This window comes from Zonotrichia albicollis, chromosome 6, assembly GCF_047830755.1.
Source record: "Zonotrichia albicollis isolate bZonAlb1 chromosome 6, bZonAlb1.hap1, whole genome shotgun sequence".
Classification (NCBI taxonomy): Eukaryota; Metazoa; Chordata; class Aves; order Passeriformes; family Passerellidae; genus Zonotrichia; species Zonotrichia albicollis.
The window spans coordinates 20,490,033-20,517,254 of NC_133824.1; the positions used below are offsets into that span (position 1 = coordinate 20,490,033).

The 27,222-nt window shown below is 39.0% G+C and overlaps 2 protein-coding genes across 15 annotated transcripts in view; one reads left to right on the forward strand and one right to left on the reverse strand.

The window, feature by feature from the left end:
* AP4S1 (adaptor related protein complex 4 subunit sigma 1) overlaps window positions 1-7,101 on the reverse strand; it is a 99,781-nt gene extending 92,680 nt beyond the window's left edge. For 6 of the 10 annotated variants that reach the window (XM_074542749.1, XM_074542748.1, XM_005479862.4 and 3 more), the window contains exons 1-3: window positions 5,884-6,190; window positions 919-1,062; window positions 353-378 (exon numbers count right to left, since the gene is read on the reverse strand). The gene's annotated coding sequence lies outside the window, so the exon portion shown is untranslated. The other 4 variants (XM_074542745.1, XM_074542746.1, XM_074542744.1 and 1 more) reach the window with 4 other exon arrangements.
* Window positions 6,265-27,222, forward strand: part of STRN3 (striatin 3) — a 58,650-nt gene continuing 37,692 nt past the window's right edge. For 2 of the 5 annotated variants that reach the window (XM_074542736.1, XM_074542738.1), the window contains exons 1-2: window positions 6,266-6,810; window positions 25,848-25,951. In XM_074542736.1, the coding sequence (XP_074398837.1) occupies window positions 6,490-6,810; window positions 25,848-25,951 (425 nt within the window). In that variant the 5' untranslated portion in view covers window positions 6,266-6,489. Of the gene's footprint in view, window positions 6,811-25,847; window positions 25,952-27,222 lie in introns of all 5 variants that reach the window. The other 3 variants (XM_074542737.1, XM_074542739.1, XM_074542740.1) reach the window with 3 other exon arrangements.

A 27,222-nucleotide genomic window follows, 5' to 3' on the forward strand; every position in this document is an offset into this window, starting at 1 on the left:
CACCCAACACCACTGAAATATAGCTTTAAAATATACCACATGCAACATACAATGAAAAAGAGCATTAAAAAGAGCACAGCATACGTCAGAATCTGCTTCCTAAACAACTGACATCTCAGATGTTTTGAAAAGCATGAAAACAGAGTAAGCTGCAGATGTAATTTTTTGAAATAGAAGATCTGGGTTATTTTCTTTAATGCCTGAGAACAATCACTGTAATGTTTTCCATCTGACTTTCTATTTGCATCCCAGATTTATTGGCCCAAATAATCTTGAGGTTTGTGCTCTGGAAATAAAACAACTACTGCAAAAATTATTCCTTTTTTTCCAGTTCTGAAGAGTTGGTCCTTACCGGGTGCACCTTAGGTCTCACAGCTTCTGCGACAAAGTTTAAACAGAAAAAAACTATCAGGAATCCACAATCTATATATAGTGTAGCTCTTTCAGTAAAAGCAGTGTATCTTAATGCAGATAAACAATAGGAGAAAAAATACAAGGCAAACTCCATAGGAGCTGCATTATACTATTAGCAACTTGAATAAACTGGCTATACACCATCCACGGGTGACAAATCTTTCATGACAGTGATGCAACAAGTCCCAATGTATTGTGTTGACATTGATTAGTGCTTACTTTTGATTCACAGTGGTCACTGTTTTCTGAAAACTGTGTTTTCTGAAAAGCCACTTCTTTTGCCGTCACTTGGATCTCAAGAAAATTACCTTTTTTTTTCTCAGTGTACTGTGGTTTACTCTATTTACAAAGAAGTTTAGATTTCCATATGTAATTTCAAATGTATTTTTACTAATTCAAGTTGATACTGAGAATTCATTCTTACTTGAGTGACACATAATTCAGGATCACTCCTTAAGATAACACAGTCTATTTGGAGTCATGACAGTCTCAGAGCTTTCTCACCTCCTCCAGGCTCGTGAAGCCTCTCCAGGATCACAGTCCTGCTCTGTCACTCCCTCAGCAGAGTTGTGGATGCTGGTCACTGCTGCTGCTGTGGCACACGTGCTTGTGCACTGCACCCAGGGCTTCTGAATCAGCAGTTTGGCTCTGAGAAAGAATGAACCAGGTCATTGAGATAAAAAATGGCCCAGACAGAAATATATGATGGGACCTTCACTGTTGGAGGCAAGCAGACTGACATTGATGACTAAATGGGACATTACCATCTACAATCTTTGCTGTGTTCAGTATATGGCTTTTTTCCCCCCACATTCTATTTTGAAGTCAGAGTTGCAATAAGATGTCTTACTATTTTAAAGCATAAAGTTAAAATACTAAGATGATGTAGTCAGTTTTTGATAAAAACCTTCCAAGAAGGACAAGAATGAACAACTCCTTCCAGCTCAGAACGAAGCCCCCTAGCAAGAACCAACCTCATGACAGAAGGAACCCAAAACTTTAAAGCTGCTTAAGAAGGGGCATGAAAGAGAAACAATCTCAGAAATGCTGCCCATTGTTTTAAGCAAGCTCAGACACAGATCAACTGAAAAAGACGTCTGTCCGTGCTAAATAGATACTAACAGGGGCGTAGACAGCTTTTCTTTTTTCATCTGAGTTTCACACTTCATCTTTGTGTTCGGCGCTGCTGAAACAGGAATTAATGGTTCTCTGTTTGATCCAAGCTATTTTAATAATTTAGTCATAAATGGTACCAAGGGCTTGAGAAAAGGAGGACAGGGAGAACAGTACAACTACTCCAGGAGCACTGACAGAGCTGTTGTACTTTGAGTTACTGTTAAGCAATACATAACAGCAAAACATATGACAAATTCATATGTATGATCCTATTGCAGGATTGGCCCCTAATCCTAATTATTCCTTTATTAGCCTAATCTTTGTACATGGTTAATCCCTTCCTGATGTTATGACTATTTTATCTGCATGTATCCTTATGAATGGCCTGGATTGTTTTACAGATGAAAATATTAAGACCAGATTGTTTTTTTAGAATCTGCACAAATGCTCTTATCAGAATAGATTAAAAAAAGAAAAAAACGAATAAGGTTGCGACAGAGGTAGAACCATAGTAGCCCTCAAAAGTGTTAACTGTAATATTCATAGGATTGGAAAACATAATCAACAACTTTTGAATCTGTAGGAAAGAGGTCCACTCCTTGTGTAGTCATTTCTTTATTTTCCCACCAGTCTCAAAGACAGGCTTCAAGATTTTAACCAGAAATTTTGTTCATATAAATGGCAGCACAAGCACACAGTTTTGTGCAGAAAAAGAGGAATAAATTAACAACTTCAAATAATAACTTTATAAAAATTCACAAAAAAGTATGCAAGCATAGTTGACTTCGAGAATAATGCTAGTGTTAAGAACATCTTAAGGGGTTTCTTTATTTCCTTTAGAACTAATTCTGAAAAAAACCCACTTGTAGTAGTAAAAGCATCTGCTTGCACGATTTAGGCAAAAGGGAAACGACTGAGTTTTGTTTCTAATAAACAAAATTTATTGCTTCTCTTTTCATCTTGGCTTTCAAATACAGAAAACACATTAAAATTAATTTTGCTTATATAGGATGTACAGAAACCAGTGAAGTATAATAAACAAACAAAAAGCATATCTGTGTATGTTGGGTAAAGAAACCCCATTCCACCAACTTCTTTGTATTTGAGAAGCTACCTTTTATGATCAATAATCAGTACTCTGCTTAAAAAGCCAGCTACCTTTGCTCTGGTAGAAGTCTTACAGGCTTTTCTGAGCATTCTCACGCACATGTCTGCGTGTACCCACGCACACACACACAGATTACGATGCTTTTATGCATGCAGAATCATATGGTTCAAGGGAATTGGTGACAAGATGCAAGCCTTTCATATCTCTGCCATTATTTTGCTCATTTTAGTAATGAAAAGACATTACTATCTGAAGGCTGTTTGTCAGAAATGAATAGGCTCTCTCATTCCAGGTCACTGGACAACTAGCTGCATCACAAATGTGCTTAGGAACCAAAGACTGGAAGAGACTACCGAGATCCTGATGGACTGTCAAGTGCAACTCTCTCCATCCCAGCCAGCCATGCATTAGAAACTTTGTCCAGAACAGCCTATGGGATATGCTGCCTTGCATGTCCTGCATACCCAATATACAAAACACCTATGGAACTCTAGCACAGAATGAAGATTCCCTATAAACAAAAACCTCAGAAGGTATCGCTTGGGGAAGATGTAACAAGTCTGGAAACTGCAAACTTTCCTTCAAAAGAAATTACCTTCTGGAGTGACTATGTAGCACTCTCCTTTACTTCCCTTACAAAATATCCTGTCAAGATAATTTGGCATGCATGCAGATGACATACAGTTTTTCTACTGAGATTCAAATATGAGCTGTTACAGTGTGTTAGATCTCACCCTCATTAAAGCATCTCTTGCAGATAAGTATCTATGAGAGAAAATTCATATCATGATTGGCCTGTGTGACTCACACTGCCAGGCTGACACGGTTCAGGAGCTGCTTCCAGGACATGTCAGCTCTGCAGGCTGCATAACCACATCAGACACCTCCAAGTAACTTGTCCCTGTTTGAGTGACACTCCTTTTCAGATAACAGCTGAGACCTCACAGAGAGGCAAAGCCTGCAATACCTGTTCTGCAGATAAAGATATTAAGTCTCCCATGAGGCCAACCCAGCTGATTCTACATGCAGTAATATAAAGCATATTTTAAATACAATTTTAATTATTCCTCTGGTATAGATACAAGCACTGAATTTAGTTTGTCACAGGTTTTGCCAATATTTATACATAATCTGACACATAAATTATAAAAAAAGAAACACAACCTAAGTTTGAATTGTACTTGCAGTACAGCTGCAATTCAAATTAAGACATGTGTCTCTCAAACAAAAACCACTCCAGTCAACATCTACAGATTTAGAAGTATTTTAGTTATTCTAGTCTAAGAAAGGTTTGCAACATTCTAGGGCTCTTAGCTAGAATGTAAGAGATAAAATCTCACAAAGAAGAAATGGCATGACTACATATTTTCAGAACTGCTTCACCAAAAATTAAAAATAAATGTTAGATAGAACTATAGGCACATAATGTACTTCTCTGTCCAACTCTAAGCAAGTTGATTTTCTGGATGCAGAGATCTAATGGCACTTTAGGTGTGTATGAAAGTAGAATCATAGGATATTCTGAGCTAGAAGGGACTGACAAAGATCACTGAGTCCAGCTCCTGGCCCTGCACAGAAAATCCCGAGTCACATCCTGTGCCCAAGGGTATTGTCCAAAAGCTTCCTGAACTCTGTCACTCACCCAGCTTAGCGCTGTGACCGCTGCCCTGGGGAGCCTCTTCTGGTGCCCAACCACCCTCTGGGTGAAGAACCTTTTCCTGATACCCCACCTAAGCCTCCCCTGGCACAGCTTCAGGCCACCCTCTCAGGTCCCTCAGGACCTGTCACTGGGCACCACAGAGCAGAGCTCAGTGCCTGCTGCTCCTCTTCCCCTCACAAGGAAATTGTTGACTGCAGTGAGGTGCCCTCAGTCTCCTCCAGGCTGAACAGACCAAGTGATCTCAGCTGCTCCCCACATGCCTTCCATCCATGCCCTTCACCAAATGTAGAATAAAATCAGTTAAACTGCTATTAAAGCATTAATGAAAAATTAAAAGTGGCTAAATGATAGAGGCATGAAGCACAAGGAGGTGTAGCAAAAGTAACAAGTATTTTTTATAATTTTATTTAATCTTCCTACAGATTTATTGCACAAAGCCATGTAGCAAATGAAGACCACATACAGAATCAGAACCCTTGGTCTTCCTACTTTTGTTCTGTCAGTGAACAAGGCTTTAATAAAACTACATATTACTTTAAATTTACCAGTAAGAGTAATTTTTGTAGTCTAGTTTATTACTCTGCCCATAACAATTCATCAAAAAGATGAAACAAGTATGTCTGCATGGCTTTAAAATAAAATACTGTGTTCAGTTTCAGGACAGGGATTTTTTAAAAAAGCAACCTTAATTATCTAGGGAAGTCAAGAGAGGAAGGAAAGAATAAAAATGTTTTCCTTTGCTGTTGTCAAAATGCTGGCTGAATATAGTAACGGAATTAAACTGCAATAATTCCTGTATACTCAGGAATGAGCAATGTCCTGAACAACTGCAGCTAAACAAAAGGTTAAACTAGTTATGAGCTAAGTCTCAGTTTTTAATAATGACTAGGTAACTGTCAGTAGACAATAAAAAGAAATCAGCTGAGGTGGAAAGGAGCTGGACTTAGATTGCCTAATCAGTATGGAATCAGGAAGAATGGACAATGACATTTTAGTAGGAAATGATTTAATGGAGAAGAAAGGAAGGACGGGATGAACTAACTGAAGCATCAATATGCACCTAAAGAGAGGTCGGTAATGAAAGGAAACACCAGTACTAAGACAAACAGTGCTTTTTTCCAGTAATTGAACAGAATTCCAGGTCAGTCAAGAATCGACATTTTTTAGGAAGCTACCCATGTAGTGAATGAGTACAGCATGTAAAAATTTTGAAGCGAGGCAAAACCAAAGACCTACCTTACTTAAAATAGGTGAGCTATGGATCATTTGAAATAGGATGTGATGATGACTTTAAGTATTACATTTCAGAGTGGTATTTTGCAATCAAGGCAGTTTCACCATATTCAAACTACAGTCTCCAACACTGCACTGCTATCACTGATAAAACCGAGCCAGATAAAATAGACCAGCAGTTTCTTGCAAAAGCATCCTCACGTGGAGGAGTTTTGAATAGCGACCATGGCACACTCCTCAAGGGGGGAATGCATCATACACACACGAAGATGATCAGCCAGCATCCAGAAACATAGCACAAATTTAATGTATCTATTCTAAACCACCTCCTTGTAGGGCAAACTCAGCGCACCATTAAACCGCGCAGAGTCTGAAACACTGAAGTGCCGGGCCCGCGCTGCGCTGGCTGCGCGTCGCTTTAGGCCGCAGGCCCCGGCCTGGCCGCATTCCCGCCGACTCTTCCAGGCGTTGGGCACTCCCGAGCGGCGGGGCGAACCGAGCCTCGCCGCCACTTCCGACTGTCACCCGGGGCACAGAGGAACCCGCGGGCCGGGCCTCGCGCCCCAGCCCTGCCACCGACCGGCCCGGGGCCGCCCCGCCGCAGGAAGCTCCGGGCCCCGCCGCCACCCCGGGCCCGTCCCGCTCCCCCCGCGCGCGGCGCTCACCTCCCTCCCGCGCAGGCGCGTGGGGCGGCGCAGGCGGCGGCGGAGGCCAGGCCGCGGTTTCCCGGCAGGCGCCGCTCGCTCCCCGCCCGGCCGGGTGGGAGGGTGGGAGGGCCGCGGGGCTGTAATGGCGGCTGGCGGCGGCTCCGCGCTGCGCTGACACCCGGACCCGCTCGGCGCAGCCCCCCCGCCCGGCCCGCCCCCTCCTCCCCGCCCCAGCCAGCGCCGCTCGCCCCCTCCCCGGCCCCTGCTTCTGGCCCCCGCCGCGGGACGAGGAGGAGGGCTCCCCGCAGACAATGGACGAGCACCCAGGAGCCGGAGGAGGCGGTGGGATGGCGGCCGCCCCGAGACCGCAGCAGCCGCCGCCGCAGGCGGGTGGGAACATGAACCTGCAGTCGGGTGGGGGCTGCGTGGGGGTCGGAGCCGGCGGAGGAGGAGGGCAACAGCCGCAACCCCAGGGCCCCGCGGCCCCGGCCGGTCAGGAGGCGGCGGGCCCCGCCGAGCTGTCCCGGCCCCAGCACTACACCATCCCGGGGATCCTGCACTACATCCAGCACGAGTGGGCTCGCTTCGAGATGGAGAGGGCGCACTGGGAGGTGGAGCGGGCCGAGCTCCAGGTACGGGGGGCCGGGACGATCTGGGACTGGCCCGGCCGGCTCCGGGGGCCGGGCCGCGCGCGGCGTGCGGGGGCAGCGCTGCCTGGGCCAGCGGGGTCCGCGGGACCCCCGAGGCCGAGCCGCTCGCCGTGGCCCGGGGCCGGTACCTGGACGAGGTCCGGCGGGCGGAGCGGCGGTACCGGCGGAGGCCCGAGCCGGGCTCCCTCCCCGGGGCAGCCATTTTGGTTTGTAGCATGGCGCCCGCCCGGCTCCGGAGCGGCCCCGGCCCCGCAGGCCGCTCGCCCGGAGCCGCGGAGCGGGGCCCGCAGCGCGGCCCGGGAAGGGCGGGCGGGCGGCGCTGGGCTGTGACCCTCCTCCCCTCCTCCCCGCCCGCGGGCCGAGCTGCGCTGCGCCTTGACAGCTGCGGCCGGCTCCCGCAGCACAATGACTCCGGGGCTCCTCGGGCCCGTGCGGGTTACCGGCAGCCAGAGCCTCCGGGCCTGGGAGGAGGCACTGACGCCTCCATGCAGCTCAGCGAGCTCTGGCTTTGGAGGGAAAAGAGGGAGTTAGGAGGCGGCCCTGCCTCCCGAGCAAGGGCAGGACGAGGAAAAGGAGTGCAGGAAAATCGTAAGTGAAAGACTTAGCTGGGCATGCAATTAGAAACGGGTCGAATTTGTTCTCTCTTTCTTTTGGACTCGCTTCTTTGGAGATTTCATATCGGAGAAGAGCGAGGAATCGATAAGTCTGCGGTGTGGTCATTTCAGTATGCACGAAAATAACCAGCTTCGTCTCGGGAACGGAAATTGGCTAACTTTTCAGGATAGAGAGCAAGTGTTGGAGTTGCAATATGCATTTCTTGCCACTAACGTTTGCTTTTAGTAATAGGATAATTTTGCTAATTATTTTTGCAAGTAATAAAAATTCATGCATAGACTATTACCAGTTTATGAACAGATTGCGAAATCCACTGAATGTGAGGTATCCACAGAGGAGCTATTATCTTTTTATAGGACAGAAATGTACATAATAAAAATGTAAAAATATATTAGCGGACTTCATTGCTTCCAGAAATTTTTCGTGATTTTTGTACTGAGTGAATGTTTATGGTCTTGAAGTAGCATTCCATCAAATTGCACTGCAACAGCAGCCGGTGTTTGCAAGGCATTTACTTTCAGATTTCAGAGCTAAGAAGTAGGCCTGAGCCTGGGCAATTCTTTAGGAACTTCTTGGCTCTATTATAAGCATGTATTTTGCACTGTTTTTGTTACAGCTATAATTAAGAAAGAATGAAAACCCAAAGGGCTTTTACTGTTTGTTTCACTTACTGTAAGTCTTACCATTTTAAACCTCGTGAAATGGCTGAATTTAAAATCCACGGTGAACGTGGGTGGGTGTTTTAGGTGAAGAGCATTTGGCTGTTTCCCGTTTTCTCTAGCATCTTAGTGATATAGCATGTTATAAATAAGTTACTTAGTGTTATTCATTACCAGATAAAACCACCTTGAAATATTTGTTTTAGGTATGGGCTTGTTACTTAAAAACGAGGTACTGGTGTACCCTAACATGAAGAGTACTCTGGAGACTTGAAACGTTGCGTCTGACTGATGAAGTGCTTCTCTGAACTCACGTGGCCTCTGGACTCCCTGATGCACTCTTAGCCAGCTCTGCTGCTTTTTGTTTGTGCTTGCTGTTTGTTGTCCATGGCCATACCATTTCTTTGGCGTGTCTGTGGAGGTACAGCAGCAGTTCTGACCCTGATTATGTATGTGTTGATTGACATACATGTGCAAATGTCATGGCACTGAGGCAGCAGAGTTGCTGCACAGTGCCTGTGCACAAGGGTGTTTTGGTTGGTTCTTTTATAACTTTGGAAGTCAAGGGTAGAAGGGGAGGAAGACATTACCCTTGGATTTTAGGTCTTACACTATACAATAGTGAAGACTGATATGGAAATGTGTTGTGAATATTTTTTGAAGATAGGTGTTTACTAGGTCTGTGGGTTTTTTTGTTTGCTCTGCAACTTAATTTGTGAGGTAACAGCGTATTTTGTGGCCAGTAAAACTAATAGCTTGGATCCCAAACAGCAGTTTTGTCCCTTGAAGCTAATGAGAATGTTAATCTTACATCAAGTGTGAGTTTTTTGATGATTGAGGCCTTCTGGGTTGGAAGGAAAACAGGAATTCCATAGCTTGGCAGTGGATAATTTATGTGGAAGTGAGTATTGGATGATTTAGCTGCAACTCACCTGATGCAGGTAATTTAATTCTTATTTCTTCATTCTCTCAAGATGACAGTAAACTATAAAAATGCTTCTCAGTGCTGACCATTGCAAGTTCTTTATAACTTTGCTAAACATGCTTTATAAAAAGTATGTGAAAAATCAAATGACTTAGCAATGTGTGTGATTTGATTCATCTGTTCTGAATAGAAGAATTTATTATTCCAAAGAAGAAGATGCTTTCTTATCTGTGTGTGAATTAATGAGCCTCCTGTGTGGTTTATTGACCCACCCCCTTTCTTTACCTGTGTAGTTCAAGTGACTGGGGGAATTGGCACCTCTAGTAGGAGCACTCTTTGCATAGAGGGATGATGGTGAAGGGAGATAGAATAAACTGTTACTGCAGAACCTACCTGGATTCTTGTAATGACTTGTTTTGGTTGTTGTTGTTCCACCTAAGGAACACAATTTTAGAAGTAAAGCACTTGTTACTTCGTTGGGTTGGGGTTTATGCCATGGCTGTGATGACTGACACAGGGTCTCAAGCCTTTTGGATCTGAAGTCTTGTACTGGTATCTACATTTACATCAGACTTTGAATCTAAAGTGTTAGTACTTTTATGCTGTCTTTCCAACTGCTCATGCTGTTCTGCCTGTGTGCAGAAGTGAAGCAGCATAATCATTGGACAAATCTGTGTGTGCAAACCAGTATCAGGCACAGAAATGTCAAATATCAGGAGTGCAGTATTTGAAACATAGTACGCTTCTTTCCTTGTAATACTGGCTGCTGCAGTGACTTCTCAGGCTTTCACTGGTTGCTGTGTTGAAAATAAGCTGTCTGGCCTTGCACAGTGTCTTGTTCACTGCAAGTAATGGACATGATCTGTTCACTGTTTAGTGAACTAAGAGATTTTCACTGTAGCAATGTAACTTTGATCTGCCAGTCTAATGACCTTGATGTTGGTCAATAATGACCAGCTGTTAAGCCGAGATAAATGGTCTTTTCTAAGAGATGTATGCACTTCAGAGGAGTTACAGCAAGTCCATATTTAATGTTACATATTTGTTAGAAAGAACCAGTTGCTCAAGGTGGTGAGTGCCTCCATAGTATCCTAAAAGAAAAAGAAACTTGGATGGGAAAACACTGGAGAGATGTGCAGAAACTTAAGGAAGATAAAGTTGTGTCAAAAAAGGAGTAGCATAGAAAAGCTTGTAACTTTGGGAGATCCACAATCGAGAGATCCACTTTCTTATGGGGCTTGCAGGCTGATAATGCTTGTCTGGAATAGAAGTCTCAATTGTGCAGTTTATTCAGGTTTTCTGAACTACATGAAAACCATATTGAATATTCTCTGATACTTCAGAATCACACAAGAATATGTTGGGAGAGAATTGCCAGTAGATGCTGCTTCCAAGTCTTTAATGAATAGGAAGAATAATTAAGAAACATAAACACTCAGAACAAAATATATACAATTTTGGTTTAGACATTATACAGCCTCTCAAGTAACTTAGGTATGCATAAAGATTACTATGACTGTTAATACCTTTTCTGTCCTATAAAATGACATCTTTGGCACCACTGAATTTCCCAGTTTATCCTGTTTTACAAATGCTTTTCCCCCAAAATATGTAGAGACATTATGGAGCATATTTTCTAGTATTCTTTATTTGAATGTTTAAAAATCCCAAACCACCAAAACCTACGGGTTTCAGATTTTACTTGCATGCCTCCCCACTTCCCTTTCTGCTGGGGATGACAAAGCAGACTCATTGAAGGAATTTTATACAGCATCTTCTTTAAAAGAGAAATGGATCTTCAGATAACATATGTAAAAATGTTGATATCATGAACAAAATGAGATAATGTTCAGAGTGTATATACAGTCATGCTGTACTTCAGTATTTCCAAAATGTAGCTGGAATCAATAGCTGAAATACTTTCCTGCATGTTCCTTGTTTTAGTTTGTTACAGGTTTGAAGGAGGGACGGGGATACTGTTGGGAATGTTTCTCTCTTAAACTTGGAAGAGCAATTAATTCTTTTCATAACAGACTTTGGCTTGCAAATAATTTGTTTTGATGATAGATTGCAAGTAGAAGTGGTTATGAGGGTTATAGAATGTTGTTAGTTTGTTGGCCACAATCTGTTTCTCAGCAACTAGGGGGCATACAGTAAAAAATAAGTATTAAAAAAACCTCCTGGCTTTTCAGGAATTAGTGGCATTTTGTGCAGGGGACTATTGTAAATGCTAACATTTTCTTGGGTCAGAAAGTGTTTGGATAAGTTCATTGAAGAAAATTTCCTCTGGATATCTGAAAGATACTGTCTTTTTGATTTACAACTGTTCTGGGATTTGAAATGTTTTGTAAGGTTTATGCTTTTGTTTTGATGCTAGTCCTGTGGAACTGCCTGTTAGCCCGTGGTTACAAGTGGCATACTGAGGTTGGGGTCTATGGTCTCACTAGGCAAGCTGCTCTTAGATTCTCTCGGCCAATAAGGTAGCTTTGAAATGGAGTCATGTAACAGTTTGAGCTTGAAGGAACATTAAAAATCATATGGTTCTAACTTCTCTGCCATGGGCAGGAAAATGCTTTGATTTGATTGTTTGACAATATATTTAGTGCTGTTTTGATTCTATTTCAGTATTGTTTTTCTTAAAAAGCAAACCCTGATTGATATCAGGGTCATTAATTGTGATATAACAAGCAAAGTTAAGGCAGGAAATTCAGATGCTGCTGTTGTGAAATGCAGTGTCTTTTAACCACATGATTGTTTATCAATTTCTTTCTAGATAGTTGGAATATGATAAATTAATAAACTGCTATTTCATTGGATCTTACAGGTGAATCTCCATATTTATTATGAAATTAGCTTAACTAAATCTGAAACAATCCTTAAAAAAAACCCAAGGGATACTTGATCAACACTGACTGAAAATAAAATGAAGTAGGTAGTAAGAAGTTGGTCAGCATTCTTACTTGTGATAGTTGTAAATGCCACGAGGGGTGTGGGTAATCCATGCATCAGAACTGTCTGACTTCTGTTTGTGCAAACTGTTCAGGTGCTTGCTGTAGCAGGGTGCAGAAGTACATCGTGGTCCAAATAACTAATGTTTATTTACATGATAAAACATTTGAGTATTTAATACCTTTTTTTATAATGACAGTTTTTTCTGTATAAAATAGCATACATATAAGATGTTAAAACCCAGAAATTTCTGTTCATTAATAATTTTTCTAAGGTGATGGTGAAAGCAGCTACATATTTTATGGAGTTAAGTTCCTTTTAAGTTTAAAGCACTGAATTGAGAGTTCTGTGTAGTTTGGCTAGAGGGCAATTAGACACAATCAAGGGTTTCCCTACTGTGGCTTCCATAGCTGTTTAGTCAACTGCATTAACGGGTGCACAATTTCTTGGTAAAACTTCAGGTGCCTGTTCCCAGAAGGTTGGAAGTCTGTTCTTCTGTGTTTCTGGGTAAATACTGTCTTTCTCCATAGGCTTCTTGGCAAGACTTCCCAATTAAAGCATGCAAAGATGCTTCCTTTTTTATATGGATAACCCTGTTCTTCCAATTTTATTTTTGATTTAGATCTTTAACATTTACATTTCTGTAAAATTTTCTTGCAGTATTCACCTCATGGAGGCAAAACAATAAAGGAGTGCAGGACATGGAATTGCATTAAGCTCCATGTAAAAACAGGAACAGGAAATACCTGGATAGCTCTGAGCTTTATGTACGGGATACTGGTCAGTGTAGTAGTTGTGTAACTTTTTCTGGAATATTGTTTTTTAATAATTCCCTTCTAGCAACACTTGGTATAAAAGTGTTTTTTACTGTGTAATAATTGCCTTTTCATATATGATTATTTGCAGTAATAATACTCTTAGAATCGGTGCACAGAACTGTCATTTTATAACAGTTACTCTGGTGAGGTTTTCTTTTAGGCACAGTGTAGAAATGTGTGGCAGATAAGTTATATAACACTTCCTGGTGAAGAATTACTTCTTTTTTTAAGCACTGGGCATGCATTTTACTTCTTAGTTTCATTGCAATTATACCTATGCATATTTAATAGCACTTTGGGAAATCTCATTTCAGAGAACTTTTAGTGAGGATTGAAGTATCTGTGGGTATAATTATTTGTTTCATGCTGAAAGTAGGTTTTGAGGTAGTGGTGGGTGTTCTTGATCCTTCTTGTCATTTAAGAAATTAGGAGAAAATGATAATGGATTTATTTTTTCTTAACTGATGAAGAGAGTGGCTAGGGAAGTTGGATCCTCCAGTGATTTGGTGTATCTTCAGGACAAACGTATGACTTGTAAGAGCTTTGTTTGCTTATCGGATGGTGGTTACTTTTTGTCACTCAGACTGTTCTTGAATTATCCTGAGCCATGCTCAGCAGGATACTTAGTGTAATGATACCTTCTGCCTTTATCAGTGCAACTCCTACAGGTATTAGCTAGTTATGAAGCTGGCTGTTCTTCAGGACCAGTCCTGAAGGTACAGCGTAAATTTAAGCAGTCTGTAGGTTTTTCTACAGTATCTTCTACAGTATCCACTATAGTATCTTCATAAAAATGTCTGATTAGAGGTAGCTTGCTGTTGGCAATTAAAGGTAAAAATACATTTTTATGATTCCAGAACAAATTCCACTTGATGAGAAGTGAAGTGCATTCCTAGCTTTATTTGAAGTTACTGTGTATGCAAAAATCCTGCATATGTTGGCTGTAATATTCTGAAAAAAAATGTGCTTTTCTGAATGCTAATTGAAATGATCCTGAAATAGAGAATGACCTTCAGTAAGTCCAGATGCCTGAAGGTCTTTCTGATTATATATATATATTTAAATAGGTTGGTTGCTCTAAAATTTCTTCCAGTTGTTCACCTTGTTTTCTTTTCACCCAAAATACGGTCATGGTCACTCCTTAACTGCTACCAAATTTGAGGTTGATGATCCTATAGTACTCCTCCTAGAAGAAGAAAAAACAAAGAAAGTCCCTTGACTTTATGCCAGTGACCACTATAAGAAGCTGGAGAATGCTTGACTCCAGTATTTAACTTGAAACTCTGCTGGTTTGCATTCCTGGAGGATGAGACCCCAGGGTGCCAGAACAGAATTCTGCTGTATGCCTTGAGACCCTGGGAAAAGAAAAGATCCTGCTTTGGCAAGCAGGAGTCTCAGAAGAAAGTTTAAGCAGAGCATTTAAACAGGTTTACAAATTTTATAACACATATTCTGTTTCATATCTTCAGCATGGTTAGTGCAGTTGTATTGGTAGAAGGCAGGACTACTGTCTCTGTTAACTCCCTGCTGAAGCGGTGTAAATTAGGCAGTGCTGGTGATGTTCTGTGCCAGGAAGCCAGATTAACATTTAGGAGGTGCAAAATACCTGCTCCTTGTCAACTTTGTGTTATGCCTCACTGAAAATACCGCCTTACACATTTTATTTTAACTGTCTTATTCTTCCATAACTTTAATTCCATTTACTTGATTATATTAAATTTTGTTATTGTTGGTGTTGCCATTGCCTTAATGCAAAGCTCTGTACATTCTGTAAGATTCTATTCTTTTATATATATATATATATATATATATTTATATGTATGACTTCTTACATTCAAAGACTTTATTAGTTCTTGGTCCCTTAGGAGTGTGTGCTACTGAGCTGCAGCTGATGAACACTGACATGAGTGTTCATCACTAGAACAGCCTAAGTCAGTTAGATCACTGTGTTACCAGTCTGCTGTAGATTATGCTTTTGTCTTTATTCCTAAATAACAAATAGGTGTTCCTAATTTTGGAGAGGAAGGGTACATTGAGGATGTTTGCCACACTGCAATTTCTCCCTTTCCTTTCCAGCTCTGTAGTGACTGTAAGAACCTGCCACACTACAAAGTGTACAACTTCACTCTTATTTATGTACTCTTGTACTATGAATACTTATAATAGTAAAGAGACCTAGATTAATATTCTAATTTCTATTTAGTATTAACTGTCTAACAAAGCTCCAAATGTGGCACTTTGTCAAAAGTAGTTTCGTGTTAATGGAATAATATACCAATATAGTGGTGTTAACAGTAAAGATACTTTTAATTTAGCTAAATTGAAATACTGTCTTTTGGTGTATATATATAATTAGTCTTATTGGTTGTAGCTGTCACATTATTGGAAAAAAATTTCTTTTACTAGCAAAATGTATTGCCAAAAATGTCAAGCAATTTAAAAGACTCTGTGTGAATCCTTTTAGGTGGTGATGGTCCAGGGTGTGTAACTACTTTTGGGTTTTGTTTCAAAGATGTTATTTGCAAGATTCATGCACTTAGGAGAAATACAGAAAACAGAGGTTATGATGACAGAATGAGCAACTGCAACTGAAGATAAACTTGTGCTGAAGTAGTCATGCTGAGTTGTTGTCTTCCATGACTGCTGTGAATTTCCTGCTAAAAGAAATTAATAAAACCTCTGAATGATTCTTGGCTTTACAAGTGCTATAAGGGAGTTACAAATACTGAAATTGGGAAGTGATTTCTGTCTTGTGATCTTTGCAGATCTGGCAGAATCAACATTGTAATATAATGTCTCATTGCTTAGTAACAGTTTTAAAAAGAATGCTGAAAATTTGAATGGTTTGATAAAACCATTTTGAGGTCTGGAAATAACATCTTGAAGACTGATCCATTTAGAATTCAGTCTTTTCACTAAATCAGAAAGCAGTCTGTGAAGTAGCCTTATTAGGTGCCTCACTGGGTTTTAGACTTACTCAGAGGTTTTTTAGTTTACAGTAGAAAATAGTTTCATTTAAGGGGTATTACACAGCAGACTGGAACTTCACCTTAAAAGAAAAAATCCCAGTCAGAGTGTGATAGATATATGTGTGAAGCTGGGTAGCTGCTTTTTGTTTTTGTTTCTTGTGTTCTTTGTGCAGGTGTTTTTTAGGGTGGTTTTGTTTTGATCTTTTGTTTTTTTTGAGTTCTTGTATTTTGTTTTGGTAGAACAGCCAGAGAAATAATCAGGCAACAAGTGTAAAACATACTGACATAATTTTTATACAACGAAAATTTATGAATCCTTTCTGCATGGAGACACAGGAAGGAAATTGAAATGCATTCACAAGAAGCTATCTATTGCTCTGTAGTCTAATCTACTGCTATTGAGTTTGTATGTTCTTCCCATGCTTTTTCTTAAGGCATTAGACTTAAATGAAGATCTGGACCCTTGGAACTCAGGGAACTAAGGGATTTCTTGGTTAAATGAGAAGGAAGTCAGTGCTATCTCTACTGTAACAGGTGGAATGTAGCTAACATAGCTAGTGTCTGCTGAGGCAGGCAATGACCTTTTTCTTTACTAACTAAAGCAGACACCTCAACAGGTTATGGATAGCAAGTATCAAAGTACAAGTAGTTTGATAGCTTGTTGCTGGATTGTTGAATATGCCTGTCCAGGGCAGAAAGCTGTTCTGGAAAATTAAAGGTAGAAGAAAATGTGCAAGAACCCTTGTGGCGTAAATTTTAAGACTCAACAATTGCCAAGTAATCTTGCCCTTTCTTGAAGAATTTTCCTTACTGTTCTGGTTTCATTGCACTTCAGTCTGTTTTTTACAATCAGTTTGTGCTGTAAGTTGAGATCATTCCGTAGCATTATGTGAAAGTTGCAGACCTGTTTTGAGCACCCTTATTATTTGTATTTCAGTAATATAGAGGGAAGATAAAAGTATATTCAACAGTTTCTTTTGAATCTCTGATTATTGTTGCATGGTTAAATATGAGTTTGGGTCTGGACAGGCAACTACTTTGGAGACTTCAAAGTAAAGTGACATTTCCTTAGGCATTATTTTAGCATTGCTTTATGTAGAACTTGTCATGAATAAACTACATCAGTGATGATGCTAAATGTTTTCAGAATACATGCTGCACTGTGGTGACATGGCTTGTGATAGCCAAGAGTATTTCTCCAGTGTTTGAAGCACTGTTCAATCTGTGGTTAAAGGGCATTTTGCTATTGATTGTTGAGCCTGGTGACTGGACTCATACTTGTCCACAACCTTGTCTGTGTCTTTTCATTAGTTTTTCTGCAGAGAAGGTACTGCTCACAAGCTTTGCATCTCTTAAGCAGTTCATACTGGAATAATGTAGAGAATATTTTAAAATAGAAAATTTACATAGGAAATGCTGTATACAGTCTTGTTAATTGACTGAGGGAATACTTAGAGTTGATGGCTGATATTTTAACAGGAATCAGCTTTTGTCATTGGTGTTGAAGCTGTGTTGTGGACTTGTTCCAGCAAAGACATTTGGAAAATACCATGACTTAATCGATTTTAAAAGTGCAAACCTGCAATAATTTCTTACCACATGATAGTCCAGAATTCCTTTTCATTTGTGAAAAAATACTAATTTTTGGCTGACATCTGGAGATGTGCCAATTGACTATAAGCTGACTAACAACCCAGTTTTCAAGAAGGGTGACCCTGGTCGCAACAGGCCATTCAGTCCCTCTTCAGCGACTGGTGAAATCATGGAGAAGCTTATTCTGGGAGCTGTTGAAGAACACCTGAAAGACAGCACAGTCACTGGTCACAGGCAGCATGGCTTTATGAGGGGAAAGTCCTGCTTATCACACCTGATTTCCTTCTGTGACTGGGTAACCCACCTTGTTGATGAAGTAAAGCCAGCTGATGCAATCCTTTTGGATTTCATTTAAGTTTTTGATTCTTTCTCTCAGAGGATTGTTCTGGACAAAATGTCTAATGCACAGCTGGATAAACACATCATGCAATGGGTGATCACCTAACATCTTGTATAAACTTTTTTTCTGTACAAGGCATATGAGCACCTTAAATTTTTATTTTATTTATTGGAAAAACTGATGTGAAACAAATTAAAATTCCACAGAAAGTCTGTTAAGAAAATAGATTGAGGTTTATTAGTTTTACTTTGTGACTCGAACTTCAGGAAGTTCTTTGGGGGAGGATATTTATATTGTCAGTCTGAATTGTAAAGAGAATTAGTTTAATTTGTGTTTGTTTGCAGAGCTTTCTTAAATTGTTATTAGAAACATGACTACCTTACATCTTTGGAGCTTGCTTTGAAACATGTTTCATGGATTACTTAACCTGCTTAAGAAATGCTGTTGAAATACGGTGTTCAGACACTTCATAGAATAGTAAGTGCTTATAACTAATAAGGATTACTTTTGCTGCCTATGTTTTACTTGGCTATTTTATTATCTTGTGTGATGACATTTGATATTTGAATGGAATTATTGTAATTCCTCAGTAGAATTATTTTGATACTGGTGAAAAAAACTTGGAGATAAAAATGATTGGGTTTTTTTGAAGTCAAAATGATCATTTGTGTCTGCTTAGATTATGTAGTGACTCCAAGCATTCCTGTTAGCTGTCAGTTGAATAAAGAAATAATGCCTGTGTAATGGCCTTCAGATCAAATCTGCTTGATCTTCGGTCTGATGTCTGATTTTGGGGAGATCTAGTATGTAGGGACAGTGACTGTTATTCTGACATTGTGGCATAGAGCATTTTGGTAGTTCTTTTAGAGTCTGTTGATGATAATGACCAGGTTATTTTCACTTTTCCTGAAGTTAATGTTATAATTGAGTGTTACAGAGTAGAATGTGCTTTCAGGAAGATGAAAGTTGTTTTACACATTCCTAGGCAGGAGCTTACTTTTCTGAAGGAGTATCTCTGGGTCTGAAATTGAAAATAAAGACTAATTTATAAATTAAATGTGCTCATTGTTTGGTAAGTTTTAAACTGAAACAAAATATTATAAGCCTGTTCGTGCATGAAGAACACTACTACAAGAGTGGTCAATGAATGATAAACTCCCAAGGCACTTGCATTTGTTATTTAAAAAAAAGTTGTATAATTTCCAGTTTTTTGAGTTGTACATTTTAGTCCTTGAGGAGAATGCTACCAGAGTGTGAATCCATTGTTTTTAGTGCCTTCTGCTTCTTGTGGACATGTGGTCTCTCTTTTTTTCCCCCTCCACTGGCTTCTCTGTACTAGATAAAAGTTTAGGGACAGAGAGTTGGTTTGCTTTGTTTACAGACCAACGTGTTTAGAGGGTTGTTAGACTTTGAAAACACAATTATGAATTGTATGAGTTTTGTTACTGTACTTACTGTTCTTAATACCACTTTGGTTAAGAGAGTGGTTGTAAAAATCCTAAGAAAAAAATTATTCAGTGAAAAAATTCTCAGGAAGAGTGACAGAATGAAGGCAGTCATATGCTGAATGTAAGCTGTAACTTAGAAGTTTGACCCTAACACAGAAGAGCATTTTCTCTGAGTTGGTTGAAGAAGCTGAATGAACTTGGCAGTAGTGAAGAGGCAAAGCTTTCAGTGTGTGCGATGTGGTGAGAGTTGGAAAGAGGAAGGACAGGTTAAGGAAAGGAGAAAGTTTTGTGGGCCTGCTCTTTGCCATACCCACTGCAGCCTGATGGGGACTTAAAAATGTGTAAATCCTCTTCCATGTCAGCTGTGTCATTAACCTCCTTAGACCTAGCTGGGTTTCATGTTTCTGCTGCTCTTGCCCAAAAGTTGCTCCACTTTTTTACGTCACTTTTCTAGTGGTTAGGATTTACTTTTAACAAGCTGTCAGAAACTGATCACTGGAGTTTTTGAAAAAAGTATAAATTGGGAGCAAGAAATGATCATCAGCTCAAATGGAAAAGATCTGTAAAAGTGTAACCTTCAGGAAACATTTTAGCTTTGCTGCTCTTAAGTGTAGTAGTTCACTGTCCCCGTATTTAACTGATCCTTCATAAGGTTGTGCAGAAAAGTACTTTATTTAGTTGCAAATGTTGTTCAGATGTACACTGCTGTTAACCAGTTGTTAAAATCTTTTTTCCCCCACATCTTTTACCTGAGCTTATTGCTTAACAGAAGCAAATATCTTCTGTTAATATATGAGGTGTTGTTTCTATATTTTTTTTGTCTTCCAGTTATTTTTCAGTCTACAGGGTCTTTAAGAGTATTATGTCTTTAAAACATGTATGGTCCTGATGTTACCATTGACATGTATTGTACTGTGCAACTTACTAGAGAGAGTATCTCAAGACTTTAATTTACAAAATAAATAAACATTTATTTATTTATTTATTTATTTATAGTAGTCAAGGTCTCTTCTTTTAGTCCTCAATTGACAGTTTTAATGATTAATTGGATTCACAATAAATACATAAACATAAGCAGATCTGCAGGAATGCACTAAAACTCATGCTTTTAGTTGTTCTGAAGGAGTTAAGTTTTAGACTGTTTGTTGAAAAATGAAGGTGGAGGCTTCTCTTAAGTTCAGTTTCCCTTTTGTGAATGGGAACTGGAACTATGGTACATGCACAGGTGTGTTCACTCTTAAATGAGAGTGAACTACTACTTCACTTTCAGCATAATAAACATCTAAAAATCACGATTAGATTAGTGTTATTGTGTGATAAAATGTTCCTGTTGTCTTGAGGTTGGTGACCTGCCCTATTAGGATAAGCACACGCTTAATGTGTGCGCTGAGTAGTTTCAGTGTATTGCACTTCTTTCAAAATTACTGGCAGGCCTTTCCTACCACCCTCCTGGAAGTCTGAATGGACTTTAGAAAAACAAAACAACAAGCTGTGCATAGCTGGCATTACTTCACATACAGTTGAGTTTTTTCAAAATAAATTTACAGATATTAAGAGTTAACAATGTTTAGAACTCAAATTGAAAGAAAGTATTTTCTGAGTGTAGTCCTGTATTGGTAAACTTATTAGAATTTGATTGTTTGAATTGTATGGGAAAGTGGTGGTGCTTCAACAGTGGAAGAGAAGGCTTTTAATCAGTCTTCCATGTTCTACTATCCAGGTTTCTTTTATGCCTGTTTTTCCCTTTAATACGTTTCACTAGGTTTGAGATGCTCAACAAGTATTTTAAATACGGCATGTCAGAGTTTATTAAGAAAATAAGACTATCAAATCCTATATGGATATCCTAACTACTATATAACCTTTAGGTTACATATGTAATTTTACCTTCCCAAAATGTTGTAATAACTTCCCTCTGTTTTCCTCAATGGCTTAGAGAAATACATTTGATCAACATGAAGTTTGTCCAGCTTTTCTGGGCAGTTAAAGGAATAAAGTGCAATTTTAATGTGAATGCTACTATGCTTGGTGCTGTATGACGTATAGAAAATACTTCTAAAATTTTAGGACTTTCTTTCAAAATAAAGGCGGGGGGAAATCCTCATTTTCTTTTCCTTTAAATTTTCATATATGAGTTTCCAAATGATATACAATATTTTTAATAATTTAAAGTTATGTATAAGTAACTTAGTAAACTACTTTAAGTCTTCTGTTACACTTACATCAAACAGTATAGTTGCATACTAGGGATGTGGAGTATCAGTGAAATGTGATTTTAATTATTCCTATAATTTAAGGGAAAGGTTCTTGTTTGAGGTCTTAGAGTTTCTGTAGAAGACTGTTGACTGTTTTGAGTATCGTCAGACTTCCTATTTAAAAGATGAAACCCCTTTCAGCTACAAAATACATGGATCTCTTAAATGCAGCATGCTGTTAAAACAATACTAATTTTGCAAAGTGTACAATATTACATGTTAGAATTTTTATTTGTTCCTTTCTTTATGTGCATTTTGTAGTTTTTGAACCCCAGATAATTCTTTGTCCTGGGATCCATACTGTTCAAGCAGCTATTCAGTAATTCTTTTTGTCCTTGAATTCTATCTTGCCTAGTTTCAGGCATTATTTAATGCATCCTTGCACAAATACAAAGTGTGTGTCACTCTAACTACTTCTCAAAGCTCCCTGAATTCTCTTTCATAATAAAGCTGAGCAAGTTGGTGTGGTGGTACTCTTACTTGGAGCTGAGGGCCAAGGTGTAGAGGGAGCCCAGAGTTGTTTAAATGTCAGTTTTGTAGAAACATAGTAGATCCCAGGCCTTTGTGAAAATACTGAAAATTCAAAAATTTACAGGGTAGTAGAAGAGAAGGAACCTCCCCTGAAAATTAAAGCCTTGGTTAAGCTTTGAAGAATTGAAAATACAGTCCTTACCCGGATTGAAAACTGTTCTAACAGAATCTCAGCTGCACAGCTAAATCCAGCTGGATTTTTGTAAGCCATGAGTGGCCATATATTTACTTACAGAACTATTACATGCTTTATGAAAGAATGTGGTTTTCTTCCCCTTAAGAAATGTTCTTGCTAATACATTTTTAAAAATGCATTTTAATTAAATTTTCAATTCAGAAGAGTTAAGACTCGTATTTGACTTTCATAGTCTCTCTGCTCATTTTTTTAAACCCTAGAATGCAGGTTATGATATCATGGTGAGTTTAGGCTGACCGAGGACAATGTTGCCACTGAAAGGAGTTGTTACTTCAGTATTCCATTTGCATGCCTTGTGCCAGGCTGAGTTACTCCTGTGGCTTTACAGACAGAGTAGGATCAGGAAACTCATGTAAGTCAGAACCAAGTAAAAAATAAGCAGAATGATTTTCTCAGTAGACTTGATGTGTGTCAACACAAGCAGCTAAGTCAGCACAGTGGAAGGAACAGAAATAGGAGGTGGAGGAGGATTGGTCCTCTTGGTGTCAGCCTGAGGACTTGCAGATCAGTTGAAGGCAGTGGAAGGAATTCTGTTGTAACTGGGGAGGGTGGAGTGTGGGGTGGAAAGGTGAATAAGAATTTGTTGTGTGCCATTTCGTTTCCCAGTTTTTGTGCTTCAGTCTTAAGTCATCAGTATATTTACAAATGGTATCAAATCTGTCTCTCCTGAGAACTGTTTCAAAGGAAATGAGTATGTGAGGATTGTGAAAGTTGTGTTATGTAGATACAATTTTTTGAGCATTTGTCTTGTGTGTGGAACCTAAGTTCATCGCCCCCGAGGGCAATTTGTTTACTTTGTGCTTTTATCGACCCTGAGATTTACTGCTTTTCAAAAAAGGAGGTGTTTTAATTCATAAGGCTCATGATCATGGCGTGTGCCAGGTTTGACACTTGTCCTTTCTCAGTTCAAGACTGAAGGAAGCAAGTTGATTAATTTCTAGAGCAGAGTTTTGATGACCTGATTCTTGGTTTTGTATTGAAGGTCTTGATGACTAAGTATACCTCAAGTCTAAATGGATTTTCTGTGTTTCTAAAGAGTGAGCTCTTAACTTCTGCATAGCTAACTTCTGCTATGTTTTAGCCATGTGATGGTTACAGTGAGAAAGAATAATAAATCCCAAAATCAGTCAAACATGTATACAAACAATTACAGAAAGCAGTTCTGATAAAAGAAGTCCAATAATATTGACAAAAATGTCAGAGCCTTAACTGCAAAGTATGTTCTTGTGTGGTAACCTTTCTGTTCAACCTGTTGGACTCTGTAAAGATTGTTATAAACAGTTGTATAGAAAAGTGGTTTTGGGGCTCTTTTTGTAAAGCAAATCTTTGGGGGTTTATTATCTATTTTAAAGTTTTATTTTTATATCATGATTCTGTACTAGATTAATTCTCAAGATCATATAGCTCATTAAGTTGTCTGGTTGTAAAGTATGAGATCTGGGCAATACTGTCAAGTATGGAGACTTGATTCTGTGTGGCCGGGTACTCCAGAAGCGTTTCCATAAGGAAAGAGTTGGGTGTGAGCATTTAAGAAGCAGATGCCTCCCTCTGTGTAGGTTACAATTACGTTATTTTCCTCTCTGAGGTTGCAGTAAGGGTCAACAATTGCAGCTTTGTCAAACAGTTACAAAAGGGTGCTGGCCAATGGAAGATAAGTAAAGAGGAGAAGCCCATCACTTACAGAAGACCTTAATTTTGGAAAGAGTTGAGAACTGCATTCAAGTCAAAGGCATAGGAGCTTTCATAACCCTCGTTAGAGAACTACCAGAGTAGTTCTGAGTTTATTGTTGTAGATGGAGTCTGTGGGCAGTCAGTAACTCCCAAGTGTTTGTAGTATGCTGTTGTGCAAATGTGCAGGTAACATTTTTTTTAAAAAAAACCACATTTGTAACTCTTTGTGTGCTGTGGAACAACTGTGCATTGACTAGTGAAAATTGGGATAGTATGTTAGGTTTGTGAAATTGGTCAGTTGCTGCCCTAGGTACTAGAGGAGTGGAAATTATGGGTAATTGTAGTTTTCTGCAGAAGGCTGTTAACTTTCTTTTGATTAGAATAATTTTTGGAATGTGTTTTGGAATCTAGCGTAGTTGCAGTTGAGTATAGTTGGGTTTGTTTGGTTTGCTGATTCTGGATCTTGTTCTCTTTTATTTTTACATATCTGTGCAAACAGTACAGTCTGTTTGGGTATATTTGTGGTTTTTTGGTGTTGAGTTGGTGTTGTTTCCTCCCCAGTCCCTCCTCTCTTGCAATACACTTTGGTTCCTTACTTTTTCTCACCAAATGCCAGTGGTTAGTTGAGTGCTTTCATGGCAGACTTTTAATTGCAATACTCTTAACTGCCTTGTTCTCACTAGGATTTTAAATGATTAAATCAGGAGTTAACTTATGCGAAGTAAAGAAACGTGTTTGAATTTGGCTCACCATTGAGCACAAGGCCAGAGTGGCGAAAATCAGGGCTGATCTGTGAAGTCTTACACAGCGATATCACTTGGGCTCAGAAAAGGAGCCGTGCAGAATGCGTCAGTGCTATCACCCTGGTTAGCCTGTTTCGGGCTGTAACCACTGAGAAATGAAAATGTGCAACCACGCCCTTTACAAAAATCTTCTCCGATAGATTGGGTGCCAATCCTAGCACTTCTCCCTCCTCCCCATGCCTCCTGTGGTAATGAAATGGTGGTGTTCTGGAGCTCAGTAGAGCAGTGTGGTCTCTACTCCTTAGTCTAAATCCCTTTTCCAGGAAATTTTATGTTGGATCAGTACTCAATTAGCTATTCAATGACTTCAGTCAATTTAAAGTCATAGAGAGGACAAATGAGTTTGTAATGATGTTTCTGTGATGATGGCAAATCCACTAATGTCATTAACTGTTTAAATCTTGTATTCCCATCTGCTAATTCACTTGTCTTCCCTAGGATTTTGGATTGCAAAAATCAAAACACAAGTCCTTTTACTTTGTGGTAAAGAGACTACTTTTTTCCTCGGCAAACTTACTATAATTTCAACTATAATTTTTTGCGCTAGTTGAGATGGCTTAGGTGTTCTGCTGAATTTATTATCTTCTACTAGGTTAGCAGGCAAGTAGGGGTTTTCCTTGCTTCTTTTTATGTTAGGTGGGTAGTCTGACTGATGTTTTGAAAAAAAGAAATCTTTTTTTTTCTTCATATAGAGCAGCACACTAAACCCAATTGTCCCTTGATAGTCTGAAATTCAGCTATTTTCAGTATTAAATAAATGTGAATCCATAAAATAGATGTTTCCTGTATAATGGATTTATAAATTCTGTATTTGAATTTAGGTAATAATTTTTTAATCTGTTCAGTATGGTGGCTTTAAAAGGTGAGTTGCTAATTGCAGTGTGCCTAATTTAATATCGCTTTTGGTTTGGAAGAAAATGTATAATAGAACTTATGCTGAAAATGCTCTAAGGACACAAATGTGTGTATATATCAAAATGTTTCATATGGTTCATATGGTTCATTTGTGCCTTCTTGTAGAGTTACTACACAGGCTTTAATACCAGTTCATCTTGAAAAGAAAATAATTCTCAGTCTAGGGTAGAAATACTTCTGTTGTTATTGACTTGCTGAAATAATTAATAAAATACATTTTTTTCTTTTTCTTTCTTCCATCTTATATTCTTCCTTGTGTGACAGGCTTTGTTGCTTTATTTTGGGTACCAAAGGGAATAAAATATGTTTTTGCTTTTTTTGTGTGTTTTCAGGCTCGGATAGCGTTTTTACAAGGGGAAAGAAAGGGCCAAGAAAATTTGAAGAAAGATTTAGTGAGAAGAATAAAAATGTTGGAGTATGCATTAAAACAAGAAAGGTAGGTATACAAACGGTTTAGTTTTTCTCTGACCTGAAAAACTCAGTAGACTAAGATGAATTCCCTTCCATTAAGTGAAATGCCTTAAAAGATTATTGTGATTTACTTTATGTAAACTTATCTTTAAGTTGATTGTCTTCACCTTGTGTTTTCTAACAACTTAGTGTCTTTTAAAATAAAAAGACATAAAGAATAATTTGCAAAATGTTTGGACTTCTGTCTTAAATAGACAAATGGGACAGTTTCTCTTCTCTGGGTTCAAGTTATGGTATACTGAGTAAGAGTGAACATACCCAAAGGGTTCATACCTTATTACTATACCTTCATCTGTGCTTCAGTTGTATTAAATTGGAAAGGATGAAAAATACTGCTCTCTGTTTCCTTTTCAGCTATGTTGTATGTGTTGCATAATGAAAACTATTTTGTGAAGGACCAAAATCCTTTAAAAATCGATTTTTCATTTTGTAGGGTTTTTTTTTTTTATGTGGTCGATGCTTGCATATTTAGCCTCACCAGGTGTGTTTTCTGTAGCACTAATTTCCTGCTTAAAAAAATTAAAATTCCATTTAGTCTGTACAGGATAATGTCCTTCAAACCTACCTTCTTTTGTTGCCTCGTTATTTCATTTAACCAAAACTGGTCGTTAATTTTGTGAAATAACTTGGGAAATAATCTTGTCAAGTGCCTATACTTTCACTAGAGGACTCAGTTCTTATTTTTAATTTTAACTTGGTTCTAAAAAGTAGCTGAGTCCAATGGTGAAACATCTTGACAATCAGGCAACAAAATATGTAGTCTTTATTTGTGTACTTTGGTTTTGGGGGAACATTCCTGTCAGAGTAAACTTAAAATTTTGTAGCAGAATGTGATGAGATTTCACCTGGATATTTTTAAGTTAGTTGTCCAAGCATAAGTATGTGTAAATATATTTTACATTATGGATCAATGTTATCAGTAAGGGACTAGTACAGAAATAAGTTTCAGTTGTTTTCCTATTAAAACCTAGTGTTTTGGCAAGATAGCTTTGTTCTTCTGTATGAACTGTCCAGTATAGAGGCGCTTCAGAAAACATTGTATATTCGTACAGAAAGCCACATCAGCACATCATATATTTTCTGGTGAAGTAATAGGCATAAAGCATCTATTACTTCATTCAACCCTGTCCTTTCAATGAAGAGTAACTCAGGGTTTCCAGCCAGCGTATGGTTAAAAGTTGCATTGTCACATCAATACCTTCAGGTAGCGTACAAGTCACTCTGGGTTCAAGGCAG